Consider the following 17,466-nt stretch of genomic DNA (forward strand, 5'->3'; position numbering starts at 1 on the left):
ATGACAGCCGTCTATCCGCCACAGTGAAAGGCAGCCGTCCATACGTTATAATAGGTAGTAAACAGGTCAGTACTGAAAGGGTTAAGTTGGACCGATTGGATGGAATTTAATGGATGTTCTTTAATTTTGATTTACAAAAAAAATGGCTTTTTTTTATTCTTCCCTTGGTCTGTTTTACCTAAAAACCCACCCACTTTAAAAACCCATAAATCCCACTTAAACTTAATGGAGGCCACCTATAAATCCACTTTGTCGAGACACACTTTCTCAAATTGGGTTCGTACCTCTTTTAAATTTTTTCTGGCTCGTAATGTCCACTTGATTCGACTTAAAAATGACACAAATTACTCCTTAAATTTATTGGAAATCTATATACACACATACATTAAAAAATAAATTAATACATAATATAACCTTAATAGTATGTAAATAGTACAAATTTCTTTGGTGCTTGCTTAGATTTAGCCTAGAGTAGGAATATGTACCGGATGTCTTATTAAAGTTTGTATTAAAAATCACTGTACAGGGTTGAACTTGTACTTGTAAGGATACCTTTTATCTTATTGCAAAATATACAAGGGGTCCCATAAAATTGTCTTAAATTAATCAGTACAATTTTTGCATCAACAGAATCTGAAATCACTTTGTAATACTGCATTTTCGTCTACGAACCAAATTATAATTCTCGTCCAATTTCACATAAAACGTCGGCACCTCCCCAACCCCTTTCACGAATCGTTTACCTCTCGGTATACACTCGTACCCCAAATTTTCAATTTCATGAGCAGTATTTTCCAGAATGTGAATTTCGCCTGAAAAAATCATTTTCATTAAAACAAAAATGCATCTACTGCGATTTTTACTTACCAGGACTACCGGTACTATCCATTCTCGAAGCCATATTGACCGCATCCCCCCAAATATCGTATAAAGGTTTCTTGGAGCCCACCACCCCTGCAACGATCGGTCCATGGCTTATACCTAAAAATTGATCAATTTCCCACTACTTTTCGTACCATATGGCAACAAAGAGTGTACGGTATTGTTAGGACACCTTGGCACTCACCTATTCTCAAATGTATTTGGGTAAACGAGGTGTTATGCTCCCTAAACTCTTTGAACATCGTGGTGGCGAAATTCAGTAAGATCTCCAAGGTGCTGCTGGTGTGATGGGTCTCCACCAGGCGGCCTACATTTTCGTTTTCACCTGGTACGGTCAGTCCGCAGGCGGCCATGTATGTCCACTTCGCTATTTTTATTTTTTCCACTTTCGAAAACTCTTTCCGATTAATCAACTACAAAATGACCATGGAAATGAGTGCACCCGATCAATCTCGGTTGAAAGATCTTTTCTTCCCCAATTTGCCCGTACTATAAGCCTAATGGTAAAGGTCCTATGATGACGTCACCGGACAACGAAAATAACATTATAGTCCGGGCATTTTTTAGGAAAAATAAAATTTTTTGTTTACGTGATGACTGTACACGAGAGTTCGTAAAGAAGTCTTGGTAATATGAGTAATCGAATTTATTATGATTTAATTTAATCTATAACGGACTTTAAACTGGAAATTCGGGAACAAGTAAATGATGTAAAGTTTTACGCCGGATAGCATAAAGGGCAAAAGAAAAATAATGAGGACATTTAAAAACGAGGTTTAAGAAGGACAACCGAGTAATGAAAGAATAAATTATTAAAATAAAAGACATAGTATCAGAACAAAATAAAGTTTGTTGCAAGGGTGATATTTTGGTGAAACATTGGGATACTATGTCTATTATAACAATAAAGAGCGAAATAGACATTGATAAACTTAATAAATAAAATGAAATTGTATTCATTTCAAATTTCAGCAAACGCTTATTAACACCTGATAAAAATAAATATGCCCAAGTTTGAAGCGGTACTTCCTACTTGTTGTAAGTTGAAAGTTGTAAGTTGCATATTTGATAGTTTAGTCGCTTTTAGGTATTTAAGTCTATGCAGGGAGTTAAGTCCATACATATATGTTGATGAATTGTTATTGCTAATTTAAATTTAACCATATATTTGAATTTTAACCTGGATAATTATTTGGTTGTTGATACAATCGATTGTAACATAGATTTTATGTGTAAAGTGGCCTCTATAACGCTGTGAAGGAATAATAAAATATCTTCTATAGCTTCGAGCGTTGGACCTTGGAGGGCAAAACTAGCTCTAGCTCAGAAACTATTAGACTTACGCAAATGGTTCATATATGAAATTATTCCCTGGGAACGCGTTTTCATTGAGTGCAAACTTCATTCAGGTAAATTAAAAAGTTTCCAAGTGATCCTTGAAAAACAAAAAAATTAAAATTAAAATTGGCCCTAAAGCCAAATGTTCTAGTTAAGCAAATTTTTTACTCAAGAATCAAATTTTGTATATAGAGTTCATCTATAGAGTGTCCACTATAATACAGTAGAGGAATTATAAAAGTATCTTCAATGGCTTTTAAGCTCAAAATGTCCGAGAATAATAAACAAAAATAAAAACTAAATTTGTTTCAAAAACCTCAAATTTGGTGGACATTGGACCTTGGAGGGCAAAACTAGCTCTAGCTCAGAAACTATTCAACTTACAAAAATCGTTCATATATGAAATTATTCCTTGAAAAATACGTTTTCTTTAAGTCAAAACTCCATTTAGATACCTCAAAAAGTTTCTAAGTGATCCTTGAAAAACTAACAAATTTAAAGGGAAAAATTAACCTGCAATCAAGTGTTCTAATTAAACCAATTGTTTACTCATAATCAAATTGTTCACATAATATTCATCTAATATCTAGATCTATCATCTATCTATGTTCACATAATATTCATACTATTTATCACAATTTGTTCCAAAAACCTCAAATCTGATAAGCATTGGACCTTGGAGAACAAAACTAGCTCTAACTCAAAAACTATTAGATCCAAAAAAATGGTTGATATGTGAAATTGTTCCCTGGAAAACACGTTTTCTTTGAGTGAAAAATCCATTTAGATAAGTCAAAAAGTTTCCGAGTGATCCTTGAAAAAGTAAAAAATTTAGAGAAAAAAAAATATCCTGAAGCCAAGTATTCTAGTTAAGCAGATTTTCCACTCAGAATAACATTTTTTACCCAAAGCCATGCCAAAATGTCCAAGAACAATAAACAAAAATAAAAACTGAATTTGTTTCAAGAAACCTCAAATTTGGTGGACATTGGACCGTGGAGAGCAAAACTGGCTCTAGCTCAGAAACTATTCAACTTACAAAAATGGTTCATATATATGAAATTGTTCCTTGAAAATTACGTTTTCTTTAAGTGAAAACTCTATACTCAAATTTTCCACTCAGAATCATTTTTTTTTAAATGTTCAAGAACAATTTAAAAAAATGGAAACTAGAAATTTATTCCAAAAGCCTCAAATCTGATATCAAATTGTTCCTTGGAAAACGGCTTTTCTTTGAATAAGGTTGATACTGTACCTCACCCAATTTTATTGAAAAAAGTAGGAAATATTGAATCAGAGGTATTGTATATAACCTTTTTAAGTCCTATTTAACAAAAAGAACATAGAGTAAAGATAAATAATGCACGACATTGGCCAGTTTTATATGCGCTTTTTAAAAATGATCTGTTCAAAGCTGTACGAGAAATCGACTGTTTATCTGTATATATGCTATGCCGATGACACAGTTATTTTAGTCAGGGGTAAGTCAAAAAAGGTTTATCAAAACTTCATTTATGGCTAAATCAGCATCTTCAAACAATGAATGTGCCATTTTCGATGAGCAATAAAATCGATGTACCATTGCCAAATGCGTTTCATAATAGTAGTGCATAGAATAATTTTTATTAAATTTGAAAGAGTATAAAAAGATATATGTAATGGCTTGACATTGTAATAATTATGCTAACTTTTTGGGTTGAAAAAAAAACGTGTAATCCTAGGAACGTTAATATTGTGTACAGGTTCCCGATAAGCTACTTCTAGCTTTTGGACATTACTTTAAAAAGGAAATAAACATTCTATTCTATTATAACTTACAGTATCAATGATGGTGATGTATTCGTTCATAAGTTGTAAAAATGACATTTCGTGTTCCATACAGTCTTCGTGGTATATCATGGAGGCGAACATGACGGCGGCGTGACTGTGTGTTTCGTAATAGAGATCGTTTAGTTCTTTGTTAACGTCTAAGTAAATTTTTGCTGGAAAAAAGGAACTATAAGAAGTACGACCTTCCAATGGAGTCATAAAACTGTGGAAATTATGACTATGAAAGTCATAGTTTTCTTACAATATGATTTCAAAGTACAAAATTCCTTTTTGCTTCCTAGACTTACCAACGTGTTTCGGTAAAATATTACACAACATATTAGTGTTGACCGCCTGTTGTTCATTAGCCTTCCTCTTCTCCTCCAATAGTTTAGAGGTCCATAAGAAGTCCAACCTGTTCATATAGTCCGTTTGCCTGTCAATCAAATGCAAAGTAACCGTCAAAAAAATCACTTGCATTATGTGAGCGAACTGGGGCTCCAGGTACGGATTGAACGTTTCGCTGTACTAAAAATTATTATATAATTTTTTTTTCACTGTTTTATATATGTTTCATGTACCTTATATATAGGGTTCACGTAAAACATGACGCAACAGCTGTAGGCCACAGTTGTCAGCACTGCGCATAACAGTTTCATCCAAATGAAAATTTTTAGGAATAAAAAGGTCATTACGAGGGCTAGAGCGCAGGATTCTGTAATATGCTAAAAATATATATATAGACAGTGTACATAACACCCTTTTTTGTTTGGGAATGTCAAAGTCAAAAATAGCTTTATTATTACGTAACATCATCTGTTGTTAACAAAGCATTATATAAAATCTTAAAGATAGTTGACAACATAATCTTTTACAAAAATATAAAAATTTTAACAATTCTTACATACATAGAATATAGAAGACACCCAAAGAAAGGGTAGTAAGAATTCACATTACGCTGCGCAAAACTCTTCACTGTCAAAAAATTATATTTAAAAACTCGTCTACAGAATAAAATGCTTTAGCAAGCAAGAGTTTCTTTATATTTTTCCTAAAACGTTTTTCACAATTTATATATATAAAGTATATATATAAAGGGGTAGGTGGTTAAAAAGCCCTCTGCCTCCGTACACAAAAGAGGACTTAATCTGCTCACTTTTCGGGATAGGCAGAGGTAAAGAGAAGGTTGTTCGGAGATTGTAACCCGAGGAGGGGGGAGCCAAGCTGATGGCGATATTTTTTGTGGATAAGACAAACAGTCTCTAAAATAAAAAGGCATGGGAATGTCAGGACAGAGTGTTTTAAAAATAATGGCCTACAGGGGCTACGAAAGGGAGCTGCACACATGTAGCGCATGGCTCTTTTTTGCAAAATAAATAGAGAGCTGAACAAATACTGAGAGCACACACCCCAAAACACAATACCGTATCTCAGATAAGACTCAATAAGAGCATGGTAGGCAATTTTGGCTACATCAAGTCCCAGAGAATGTGTTATTACTCTAATAGCATAACAGTTGGATGATAACTTCCCTAATAAAGAGGAGAATTGCTTATCAATCGTCAGGCCCAAAAATTTGCATGTTTCAGATGGACTTATTGTTTCATTTTGCAAAGTGACAGTTCCAAGGTTACATTTAAAAGTTAAAATATTAGTTTTAGAAATATTAAAAGTTAATCTATTAGATTCACACCATGACTTTACAAGAATTAAATCTTCATCAACGATATTCCTTAATCTCTTGGTGTCAGTGTCATGCCAAAGTAATGTTGTATCATCCGCAAAGATAGTAAATTTGCCCCTAATTGGAATTTGAGAGATATCATTGACATATAGCAGGAACAATATTGGTCCAAGAACAGAACCCTGGGGCACACCAGCGTCCATATCCAGACAGGATGACATATCATTGTCAAAGAATACCCTTTGTGTTCTTCCAGATAGGTAAGATTGAAACCAGTCGAGAGCAACTCCTCTGAATCCATAGATTTCTAGCTTCTGCAGCAGTATTCTGTGAAAACATCTTGTCGGACTTGCATTGTCTTATTTATTTAATGTAACACGACGTTTCGGTTGGTAAGTATCTCCAACCATTATCAAGTGTAAACTGACTTAAGAATTACGAAGACAGATCTCCAAAAGTTCCATCACCCCGTCCAGAGGCAGTGTGGTCCGAGTTGAGAAAGCTGCATCCTTGCTTAGTTTGTCTCGGATGATGTTAAGAGACTCTCCTATGGGTACATTGGTGTAGAGACTTTCGACATCAAAACTCACCAATCTGTCACTGATCTCGATTTCGATCCCTCCAAGAGGGTCTACAAAGTGGGCAGAGTTTAGCACGAAAGACGCTGCATTTCCCTGGATCGGTCTAATGATCTCCAAAAGGAATTTCGAGAGTTCTGATGTCGGCGAATTTCTAGAGCTCGTGATGGGCCGCAGAGGCATTTGCTCCTTATGAATCTTGGGTAGTCCGTATAGGTGTGGAGTTTTGCTATAATGTGGTGTCAGCCTAAAGCGTACCGCATCCGACAATGTTGAGGAGTACTTTTTAAGTGCTCTGTAAATTCGACCTTCTATGGTTGTCGTCGGATCCTTAGATAGTAGCCTGTATTCGCCTTTGTTCAAAACTTCCTCAACCTTGTTTTCGTAGATTTCCAGGTCCATAATCACAGTTGCATTGCCCTTATCTGCAGGAAGAATTTTGATGTTCTTTTCACTTTTGAGATTCCTGAGAACTGTTTCCTCTTCTTTGCTGATGTTATGCGAAGGTTTTTGTTTTTTAAGTGAGTCCAGAGCAACCCTTACCTCGTGTCGAAATTCATCGGCCTCAGGACGTGGTAGGTGGATTGATTCTACTGAAGACACTATGTCTATAAAGGATGGTTTTGAGGATATGGCGAAGTTTAGTCCTCTGTTTAACACCTTTTGTTCAGCATCGGTAAGGGTTCTTTTTGACACATTAATGAAGGTGGCGGAGAGGTTAGAGGTTGGTGCTGGTTGAGTCCTGTTGGTTCGTCTGGATTTAAGGTTTTGGAGTTTTGAAAGGTGGCCTGCTCTTAGCTTTTCTCTTAGTTTCTGGCAAGCTAAGTCTATTTTGTTAAAGATTGGTTGATAGTCTTCCTCCAATGTAACTTTTTTTATTTCTATTTGTGCTTTCTTCCAACGGTGGTAGCTAAGTTGAGATCGCAGCAGCTCCATACTGGCACGTTCAAGAATACGTTCTGATCTTCCACCTGGTATAGCGGTTTTGAGGCGTAGACCAGTAGGAATGACATTGACGTCTCTCGCAGGAATCTGATGTGCTCCTCCTCCTTGATCATCTTTATCTTGGTTTTTTCAAAGCCTCTAAATAGGTTGCTGGTTCCGGGTCCGTACCGGTTATCCAATCTGTTTTTGAAGTCAGTTTACACTTGATAACGGTTGAAGATACTTACCAACCGAAACGTCGTGTTACATTAAATAAATAAGACAATGCAAGTCCGACAAGATGTTTTCACTGTACCATTGTCTACCACCTTCAAAAACAGTATTCTGTGACTTACACAGTCAAACGCCTTAAATAAGTCACAGAACACCGCCGCCGCACTCTCCCCAGCATTCAACCCCATGTACAGGGTGACCCAATAAGACTGTTCCTCGGCCATATCTCGTGACCGTTGGATCGGAAGAGGATGCCTATTCCCTTGGGCGCCAAGGCAAGTATTTAACACAAGAATCTTTAGACGTTGCCTATTTGGAATGATTCTGTTTATAATTGCACACGTATTAAAACTTAATGAATATTTCTAGGTCTCCCGATTTAACCTGCCTTGATTTTTATCTCTAGGGAAGGATTAAGGATAAGGTCGCCATTAGATCACTTTCTTGTTCCTTTCATGTTTCATTTGTTTCATTTTCCAAGTCCTACCTATAATATTAAAGTGACTTATTACGTTCGGGATGCGTTTTTTTTCCTTTTTTTTTTTGCCAATATTTGCGGTTAGGAAAGACATTTTGACAAACGGTTTTCACTGGCCTCTTTGGATGTTATTTGGCTACTTTTTCATAAAGAAAAAGTCATATCATTCCATTTGATTTTTTTGATTTTTTTAGGATTTTGGGTGATGGTGTCAAAGCTAGCCCCCAGGCGGAAAAGGATTCAACTAAATCAACTATATTTTGGCTGATTCTTATTGCCCAAGGAATGCTCTTTTCAACGATACCAAATTTGTTAAAATCGGTCAAACCGTTAAGAAGTTAAAGCAAGTTATTGCAAAAACAACTGAACGCGCTCCACCATCTTTGTTTTTGAAATGGCTGATTTTTTTATTTTACGAAAATCATAGATAACCTGGTTCTCTTTAAAAATGTAAAAAAAAAAAATTTGGTTGTTATGCGAAATTTAAAGAAAAATGCAATTTTAAAATTTAAGATGGCAATTACGCTCTCTGGTGGTAATTTTTATAACTTGAAAATATTTTCCAACGATTTTTCATGACCGATTTACCTAATAATTTTTTATTTTTTTTATTTTTTTTACGAACAGTTCCCGAGATATGGCCGAGGAACAGTTTTATTGGGTCACCCTGTACAGACTCTCCAAAAAATTGAAAATAGCATCCGATGTACTCAGTTTCGTCCGGAATCCAAATTGCTGATGGTTAAGAATATTATGCCGTTTCAGAAATTCCATCATCCTAGTTTTTACCAATCTTTCTACAAGCTTTCCAGGCGCGGGAAGCAGGGCTATGTCAGACCCATATTTTGATGGGTCATCATAGTTTCCACCCTTAAATAATGGTATAATCAAGGCATCCTTGAGTAAATGTGGAAAGGACCCACTTGAAAGTGAAACATTTAACACCTCAGCCAAAGAATCAAGGGTTGGTAGCGGTAGCGCTGTTAGGACCTTTAGTGACAGCCCATCCCATCCAGAGGAGTTCTTATTTTTCATTGAGGATAGAGCTTCCATTATTTCACTAGAATCTGTTGGTCTAAAGAAAAATGTTTTAGGCACCTTAATGTTGTGTAAGTATGAGCGCGGATCTCTAACAGACTGAGGCAATAATATTGATGGACCCAAAGCAAAACCCTGGAAAAAATGATTAAGTGTTTCGGCCGACACCGTGCTATTAGAAACAGAAGGGTTCCCACGTTCGCCTCGTAAGTCATTAACAATTTTCCAAGACTCTCTAGACTTATTTCTTGATTGGTTTATTTTACTTGAGTAGCATAAGGTTTTTGCCAATTTCACTGTATCGCGGTAAATTTTGCGATATCTATTAAAGTAGGATATGAATTTGGAGTTTTCCAGGGCAAACTTTCTTATGGAGTGCAAACACCGAAGATTTTTACCAGAAGCTAATAGACCCCTGCTATACCAGGGTCTTCTCCTTTTTTCCCTAATTGTCACCATGGGGAAAGTTGACTCAAAAACATTTTTACAGAATTTTTTTCTAGTGAACAACCTTCCGCACTTTTTTTCACTTAGAAGAAAGGAACATAATACGGCCTCATGATCAAAGATCAGATGAGATATTATATAAAAAACTTACCCATGGTACCATACAGTGGCCCTCTTTCGTTACATCCGGGTCATCTAGGACTTCTACGTGGCAAAAATGCTAAAAAAACCGTTTGTTTAATTTGAATCTTAGTTTCTAAAAACACAAAGTCACTTCAAGGGTAGCTATATATTGCTGGAATATATGGCATTTCTCAGGATGTTTTAAATGTACAATCCTGGTATGTTTTCGTGTTATTAAGATTAGTTTATGTTGTATTAAAATGCGTATTTGTTTCTCTTACCACTTCTAAAAATACACATGACAAAAAGAGGAGCCACACGATAATATAAATGAGAAGCCTGGCCCAGAAATTATAAGTGATAAACTTGGAAGACTTATAAAAGAATCTCACAACACCATTCCTAGGTAAAATATCGCTATATTTCGTATAAAACTTCAGGTACAAATAGTAGGTCCAGGTACTTGGCAGCAGAATGAGTACCAGAATTAACTGGGTTATTATAAACTCGTATCTTAGCCAGGCTGTGCTGAAATCGAAAAACAATTGCCAATTTTTGAGAAATTTAATATAAATGCAAAAAAGCACCTGTCTAACGTCAAATTTTGAATGAGATAAACGCAGATTACCAGCACCACTTGACTTAAGACGTAGTACTTAAAAATCGGATCTTTCATTTTGATGTACTCCATCTCGTTCTTTTTGTCTTTAAATATTAGCAGGCTGCTGATGTCTTTGTCTCTTATGTACTGGCTAAAAAACATATGACAATGTGAAATTTTAAGAATTTAATTTAATTACTTCACTCACTCTTTTTTTGAGAAAGAGATATTATTAATGGTTTTTTCCATTTCTTTATCGACGATGGCGGATCTCTCCACGTATCTTTTGAAATTAGTACCCATGAAGGCGGTTCTTCTTTTAAAATCGGCCGTGTATCTTCTATCCTCGTTTACGCGATATTTACTCGCTCTCCTTTGGTATAACGTCGTCCTTCTTTGATCAACATTGCTTCTCCTAGAATTAAAAAAAAATCAAATTTTCTCCAAATTTGCTTGGACTAACACTTTTATCACTGCCAAATTTATCACCGTTTTGCCCGGACTAATGATAATGACAAATTAATGTAAAAAAAAATCACAGATGGCGCCACGGTGGATGCGCCTGAACTCGCCGCGTCATTTTAATACTAGATGGCGCCACGCTATGATATAATACATACCTGTCGTGATCTAAGTTATTGCTCTCAATAATCGTCAAAGTGGGTCGTTGTTCTACGTTTATTTGAGGCATCGTTTCTGCCTGATGATGGTTGAGGTGACTTAGGATCGGTAAAGTACCATTTTTTCGAAATATTGAGGGTCTGGCATTATATGGAGGTACAACCGTGGACTCTGGATCGCAGTCGGAAATGCTCCCGTTTGGTGAATTATTTTCTGTGTAGTCCATTATCTGTTTCAAGTATTAATTAAATTTTTAAGAAACACTCGAATTGTTGATACTCACCGGTGAAACTAGGAAAGTTTTTAAGTTGTGTTGCTTGAATTGCGCAACGGTATCTCCCTTATCGGTAGCCACGATATCGTAAGGTTTTTCCAAAAAGTCCTTTGTTACATTCGTTATATGAACTTTACTAAAAACGTATCAAAAGAATCATTTACATTCAAATTTCTCAACAAAAAAAAAAAACAAACTATTTACCCCGCCACTCCTTCACTCTCCATTTTATTGGCGATATCCACGTCTTTAGACCAGACGTCGAATTGATACTTTACTTTTCCTATGATGCCACTTATAATACGCCCCGTATGTATCCCAATACGCATATCTATTGTTAAATTATTTTTTTCCCTAAAAATTGCAACACCGCATTAAGAAAATATGACAATAGCGTCACAGAGGGCGTTGCAATTGACAAATGACATTCACACTTCAAGTAACGTGAAACTATTGTTGCCAGTTTGTTTGATCATGCGTGTATGCATTAGTTGGTAACAGTGTTAGGGTAAGTACAGGCTTTTTTTTTTAATTTGTCCCCAATAACCTTTGGAAAGACAAGGACAAGGCTTGGGGTTAATCAGTTAAGGATTAAGTAAATGATTAGGCTAGAAATTTGAAACTGGTAACAATGGCATAATTATTTAAGTTTAGGCTAGACAGATGACCTTGATATTTCAAGGAACGTGGCGCAGCATTGTCAATTTGTATGATTATTCATATATACGTCAGTTAGCAACAATGTTATGGTAAGGACTGAATTTTTTTAAGGCTTGAACTTAATTAGCAAAGAATTTAGTAAATGGTTACGCTATAATTTCAAAATTGGCAACAATGTCTTAATTATTTCGGTTTATTCTAGGCACATGACATTGACACTTCAAGGAACGTGACTTTCTATTTCATTCATCAGTTGGCAACAGTGTTATGCTAAGGACAGATTTTTTTATGTTTGTCCCATTAACCTTTGGAAAGACAAGGACAAGGCTTGAGGTCAATCAGCTAAGGATCTAGTAAATGGTTACGCTATAATTTTAAAATTGGCAACAATGTCTTAATTATTTCGGTTTAGTCTAGGCACATGACATTGACACTTCAAGGAACGTGAGTTTCTATTTCATTCATCAGTTGGCAACAGTGTTATGCTAAGGACAGATTTTTTTATGTTTGTCCCATTAACCTTTGGAAAGACAAGGACAAGGCTTGAGGTTAATCAGCTAAGGATGTAGTAAATGGTTACGCTATAATTTCAAAATTGGCAACAATGTCTTAATTATTTCGGTTTATTCTAGGCACATGACATTGACACTTCAAGGAACGTGAGTTTCTATTTCATTCATCAGTTGGCAACAGTGTTATGCTAAGGACAGATTTTTTTATGTTTGTCCCATTAACCTTTGGAAAGACAAGGACAAGGCTTGAGGTTAATCAGCTAAGGATCTAGTAAACGGTTACGCTAGAATTTCAATAACTGAAAACAGTCACTTATTTATTTAAGCTTAGCCTAAACAGATCATGTTTACATTTACATTACAATGCGAGGCAGCATGGTTGTCAGCTTGTGTGATGATCATTCGTGCATACATCAGTTGGCAACAGCGTTATGGTACGGACGGAATTTATATGTTTATTCCGATAAATATCTTTTAGAAAGACGAGGACAAGGCTTGAGGGTTAATCCGTTAATGATTTAGTCAATGCCTTACCATATAAATTGAGAACTTGCAACAATGGAGGAATTATTCAGTTTAGTCTAGACAAATGACATTGACAGATGACATTGACAATGTAAACAATAGCCTGTCCAAGTGAGGGGTGGTTAAAACCAAAAGTAAATACCGTTTCATACAAGTGATATTTGGTATTTACCGAGAGGCGTTAAATGACGTCATCGGTTTAACCGCCAGTAACCCTGCTTAGGAGGAAAGTTATAGCGGTTGACATCTGACAAATAAAAAAATCGAAAAACGCATTGTATAAATAAACAAAATACTTCTATAATATTATGTATATTTGCCAAAATATACAAAAATGTATTAGGCCCAATATTAAAGTATGCGAAGTGTAAAACCACAAGTGGGCTTTGTGCAAACTCCATCCAAAAGACTAATGAAGTTTTAAGAACAACATCCATGTGCACAATACAGCATCACAGAATATACATGTACATGTTATAAGCAAATAACCGATCGATCACAACATTAAAACATTCCATCTAAGCGATAGCTTCAACCGTGACGTCATTTGACATTTTTGACAGTAACCGTTGGTTCTTAACACTTGGACAGGCTACAAATAACAACAACTTTCAAAAAAATCTCCTGAAATTCTCACCTGACATCGGCAATTATTTGGATCATTTTCAACCCCAAATCTACGCAGGCCTCGGCGGGATTCTTTGGAGGGGTGGGTGGTAGTCCAGATACGCAATAATAGCAGTCGCCCAAGAATTTTATCCGGATTACGTTGAGTTTCTGCAATCCCATATAGGGTTAGTCACTAATAAATAAATAAAATGAATCATTCGTACTTCCGAGGCATGATCGAACCTTCCGAAGAGTTCGTTGAGTACTTCGAGTAACGCGTTAATGTTTAGCATTTTGGTCATTACGGTGTAGTTGACGATATCCGCGAATAGGATTGTGACCCCTTCATGTATTTCTAATAGGTCGTTGCTTAAATAATACAAGTAATAATTTACTCAAGCTGTTACTGTATATTCTGTAAACTAACTTACGTTTTTTCGACCCCAATTTTCCCAGTTAACCTATAGTTCTCTTGGCTTCTCAAATAGCTCTGCTTCACCTTATCTATTAGGGGGGCCGGTATGATACTCGACATTAATTGCTCCTATAAGCAAAACTCGCTTAATAAAAATAAGAAATTAAAAAAAATGTTTATTTCCATTTACTTCTTGTTCTTTTTCATGCTTTAGCTGAAGGGTATTAACTATGCAGTCCCTCCTGTCCAAAAAACTCTTCCTCTGCACTATTTCGTTGAGATATCTAAAATAGATCCCGAGGCCATTGAAACATATCAAGAAGATGACATCTGAAAAAACCTGAAATTTATGTCGTACACGTTGACTGGTATTACTAAAAATTCAATTTTCATGCCAAACTTTTGTTAAATTTAATTCACGTCTTGAATACTTACTCTAGCGGTTTTCATGTGGGACTCCCTGTAACTGACGAAAATTAGGGTGAGCACATGCGCGGTGGAGACCACGGTGCCCAAGATGGCGGCCACAAATCCCTTTTCTATCCCGAGAAAGATGTAGCAGGCGATGATTATGAGAAACGAGTACGCAGGCGTGTACGTACAGGTCAGATCTGTCCCCATCAGATCATGGTAAACGGGCGGGAAAAAGTTCGCCACGAAAATCACCAGGAAGGCGATCACGCAGAAGTAATCCCATCTGGTGGAGCGTTTTTTTACTATTTCTAAGATGACGAGCCCCACTAGTGAGTGAACGCTCACCAGTGTGTATACCAATAGGTCTGGCAAGAGGATTTTTAGTTGTTGCTAAAATGTACACTATTATTAATAAAGTTAAAAGTATATATGTTTATTTGAATCGTATTAAAGAAACTGGGATAATTTTTTGATGTTTTAAGCTCGTTAAGTGAAATGAAGTGGGTATTTTTCTAAAGATCTGCCTTATTATAATATAGTCGGCTTGGCAACAGCGTTCAAATTTTACCCGAAACTTGTCTTTGTGGCAAAGCGTTTGGTTGTGTCAAATTTCATGTCACATCTGTCATTTGTCAGTGTACCTTCTTAATGAGTTTTGATAAAAATGACATTCAATGTTTACGTATTGTTTTTTTTTAATTCAATGGTAAAATAATGTATATGTTTAGAAAATAAATAAATAATTTGAAAAAAAAAACAGTTTCTTTTTCTGCGGCAATCGCATGTCGAACGAAAAAAAGTCAAGAAATCAAATTTGTCCTAAAATGAATGGGGTCTATTAAAATAGTTTTATTTTACCAGAAAGCAGTGGCGTACATAATAGTTTTCGAAAATATTTAGTCTGAAAAAAATCACCTACATCAAAAAATGGCTGTTGGTATTTAGAGAGTGTGTGATAAATTTGATGAACACATCGAATAGAAGAAACCATTTTTTTCGTTAATCGTAATAAAATAGTTTTTCTTACAATCTACCTTATCACGTAGCCGAAGAACACAGCTAGGCAACAGCGCTTAAATTTTTACTCGAAAATTGACCCCTTGCTAAGACGCAGCGTTCTGTCAAATTTTGCTTGTCAACTGTCACTCATTTGTTGTCACTCGGTTGTCAGTGTCGGCCTGCATTTCGGATCAATCATAAAAATTTGATGTTTGAGGTTCAAAAAAAGACAATAGGAATCAAAAAATAGTCAAAAAAATGCGTCTTCTACGTTCTTTCGGTAAAAAACAAATTGAAGTCGCCGCACAATAGTCAGTACTTCGACGTTTTAAAGAAATATGACGTAAGTTGGCAACGTCACATTACTGACCACCCATTTGGTATCAACATTCAAAATGGCGGGCGCCCTGTCATGTTTATGCCACGCCCAATAAATTAAAAACAAACTATGTACTATCTACGTTGTTGCCAATGTATTATTATGTTTAATAATTATGCGTCACAATGCAAGCCGGAACAGTAATTGTCTCATTATTAAAATTAAAACAGGCGCTACTTACCGTATCGCCACTTGTAACCGCGATAAGCACTATCGCATGCCCGGTGAACAGCAGGAACGTCAGAATTAAAAACAGCGAAAAGTATCCGAAGAAGATTTTGTTTGTGTATTTTTTGAACAGGTGGTACAGTTCCAGCGTCTTAAATTGGGACTGAAATAATGGAAAGATCGATTTAATATGTCATTTATGTATAAGTACTAGGGTGGTCCTTTGCTGATCTACTAAGACCATGCATTCCGAAAAATCATTAAATGGAATGTCAATACATTTTCTTCTTAAATTCTACAAAATTTGATGGTTCGCACGCCATACTTTTGGCGAACAGGTGTTGAGATATAGGCAATTTAAAATGGCTCTTTTATGGCATTTCATTTAGACCAAAATGATGTCCACTTTTGACAGATGTCAAATGTCAAATTTTTACATTTAACAAGGATTAATTTTTACTTTCCGTATATCTTGAAACCCGTTTTTTGGAAGTATGGCATGTAATCAATCAAATATTTACACAAATTTTAAAAATTCGTAATACCAGCTACTCGGAACTACTCTTCCTTAAGACCACCCTGTACAAATTCACGTTTTGCCACTTATCACACACCTTATAAAGCTTTAAAGTACGGCGGTAAAAAACCATCCCGCATAAACTCGTCAAGCCATATCACCACTGTTAGGAATCACTGACGATTTTTGAATGAAATTACGAATAAGAATCACAGTGGGAACTTCAGTACGTCGTCCCATTATTTTGCGCGTGAAAGCATTCATTTGATTTGAAAAATTCCAAGAACATTACTATTTTCGATTAAATATTGATAATTTTAATCTTGATTGGCTCGGTCGGGACAACATTCAACCGTTTGATAAAACCTTGTCTATCTAATGCACTTAACTGATTGGAAATAGATCATGCTATTAATTTTTGGGTAATACATCCCGTATTATCTACAATTATCTTAATTATTTGAAACACGGACTGCAGCATGTGGTGTATAACCACCTTAATATGCGCCCCTTGTGTCAACTGTCAAAAATAGTTAGTGTTACTAAAAATAGTAGTTGTACAAAATTCTTACTCTTAAGTGTCCCCTAGTCCATTTCTTTTCGTCGTAAGTGTCGGCGTCTTGATTGGTCCCTCCAAAGATGTCGTCATCGTCGCTTATAAGACTTATCGTGCTCGACACTTGCCTTTCCATTTGTTGCGCAACCTGAAGGTCAAACTTTTTTTTTACACCCTGTATAATAAAGAAAAAAATTGGCAACACTGCTTGGTGCGTCAGCAATTGAACGTTCAAAAAGCTTTGACCATTGGTTGCCGTAGAATGTCCAATATATTTTTAAAAAAATGAAAATTATAACTTACAAGGTGAGTGATGGATAGTTTTGATATTATTATAGAGATAATATGATAAAAAGGCTAAAGCATTTTTGCTTACCGTTAGTCACTTAATTTAGGGTAATTTAAGGCTTTAATAGGCCCTCTTTTATCAACTTTTTAATGATTTGCACGATTTGTTTTAACTATATTTCACATGGATACATTATGAATTTTCTAGTACTGAGATAAGAAAACCACTTACCAATATGAAAATATACAGTAATCTCAAAAAAATGCACTATTAATCACTAGAAACAAACATATCGCGGCAAACGGAAACTTGTCAAATATTCACAAAAAATTGAGCATACTGCATTAGACCAGGGGTTTAATTAAAATAGCGGAATCTGCGATGATATCTTG

The 17,466-nt window shown here is 35.7% G+C and overlaps 1 protein-coding gene across 4 annotated transcripts; it reads right to left on the reverse strand.

Annotated features, from left to right (window-relative positions):
• Positions 1–344: 344 nt before the first annotated feature.
• LOC126735301 (adenylyl cyclase X E-like) lies at positions 345–17,466 on the reverse strand. Of its 4 annotated transcripts, none has more exons than XM_050439247.1 (21): positions 17,306–17,466; positions 16,802–16,933; positions 15,726–15,875; positions 14,188–14,556; positions 13,943–14,092; positions 13,769–13,881; positions 13,562–13,706; positions 13,366–13,505; positions 11,236–11,385; positions 11,041–11,167; positions 10,757–10,986; positions 10,345–10,551; positions 10,123–10,287; positions 9,817–10,063; positions 9,564–9,632; positions 4,611–4,754; positions 4,338–4,557; positions 4,039–4,202; positions 1,067–1,295; positions 868–981; positions 345–812 (listed from the first exon to the last, which is right to left on the reverse strand). In XM_050439247.1, the coding sequence occupies exons 2-21, from the start codon at positions 16,919–16,921 to the stop codon at positions 640–642; spliced, it is 3,426 nt and encodes a 1,141-aa protein (XP_050295204.1). In that variant the 5' UTR covers positions 16,922–16,933; positions 17,306–17,466; the 3' UTR covers positions 345–639. The 4 variants fall into 4 exon arrangements, with proteins under 4 accessions (XP_050295204.1, XP_050295206.1, XP_050295205.1 ...); XM_050439249.1 differs by having other exon boundaries at positions 16,802–16,960; XM_050439248.1 differs by lacking the exon at positions 17,306–17,466 and adding an exon at positions 17,162–17,289.

The sequence above is a fragment of the Anthonomus grandis genome, chromosome 4 (genome assembly GCF_022605725.1).
Source record: "Anthonomus grandis grandis chromosome 4, icAntGran1.3, whole genome shotgun sequence".
Taxonomy (NCBI): Eukaryota; Metazoa; Arthropoda; class Insecta; order Coleoptera; family Curculionidae; genus Anthonomus; species Anthonomus grandis.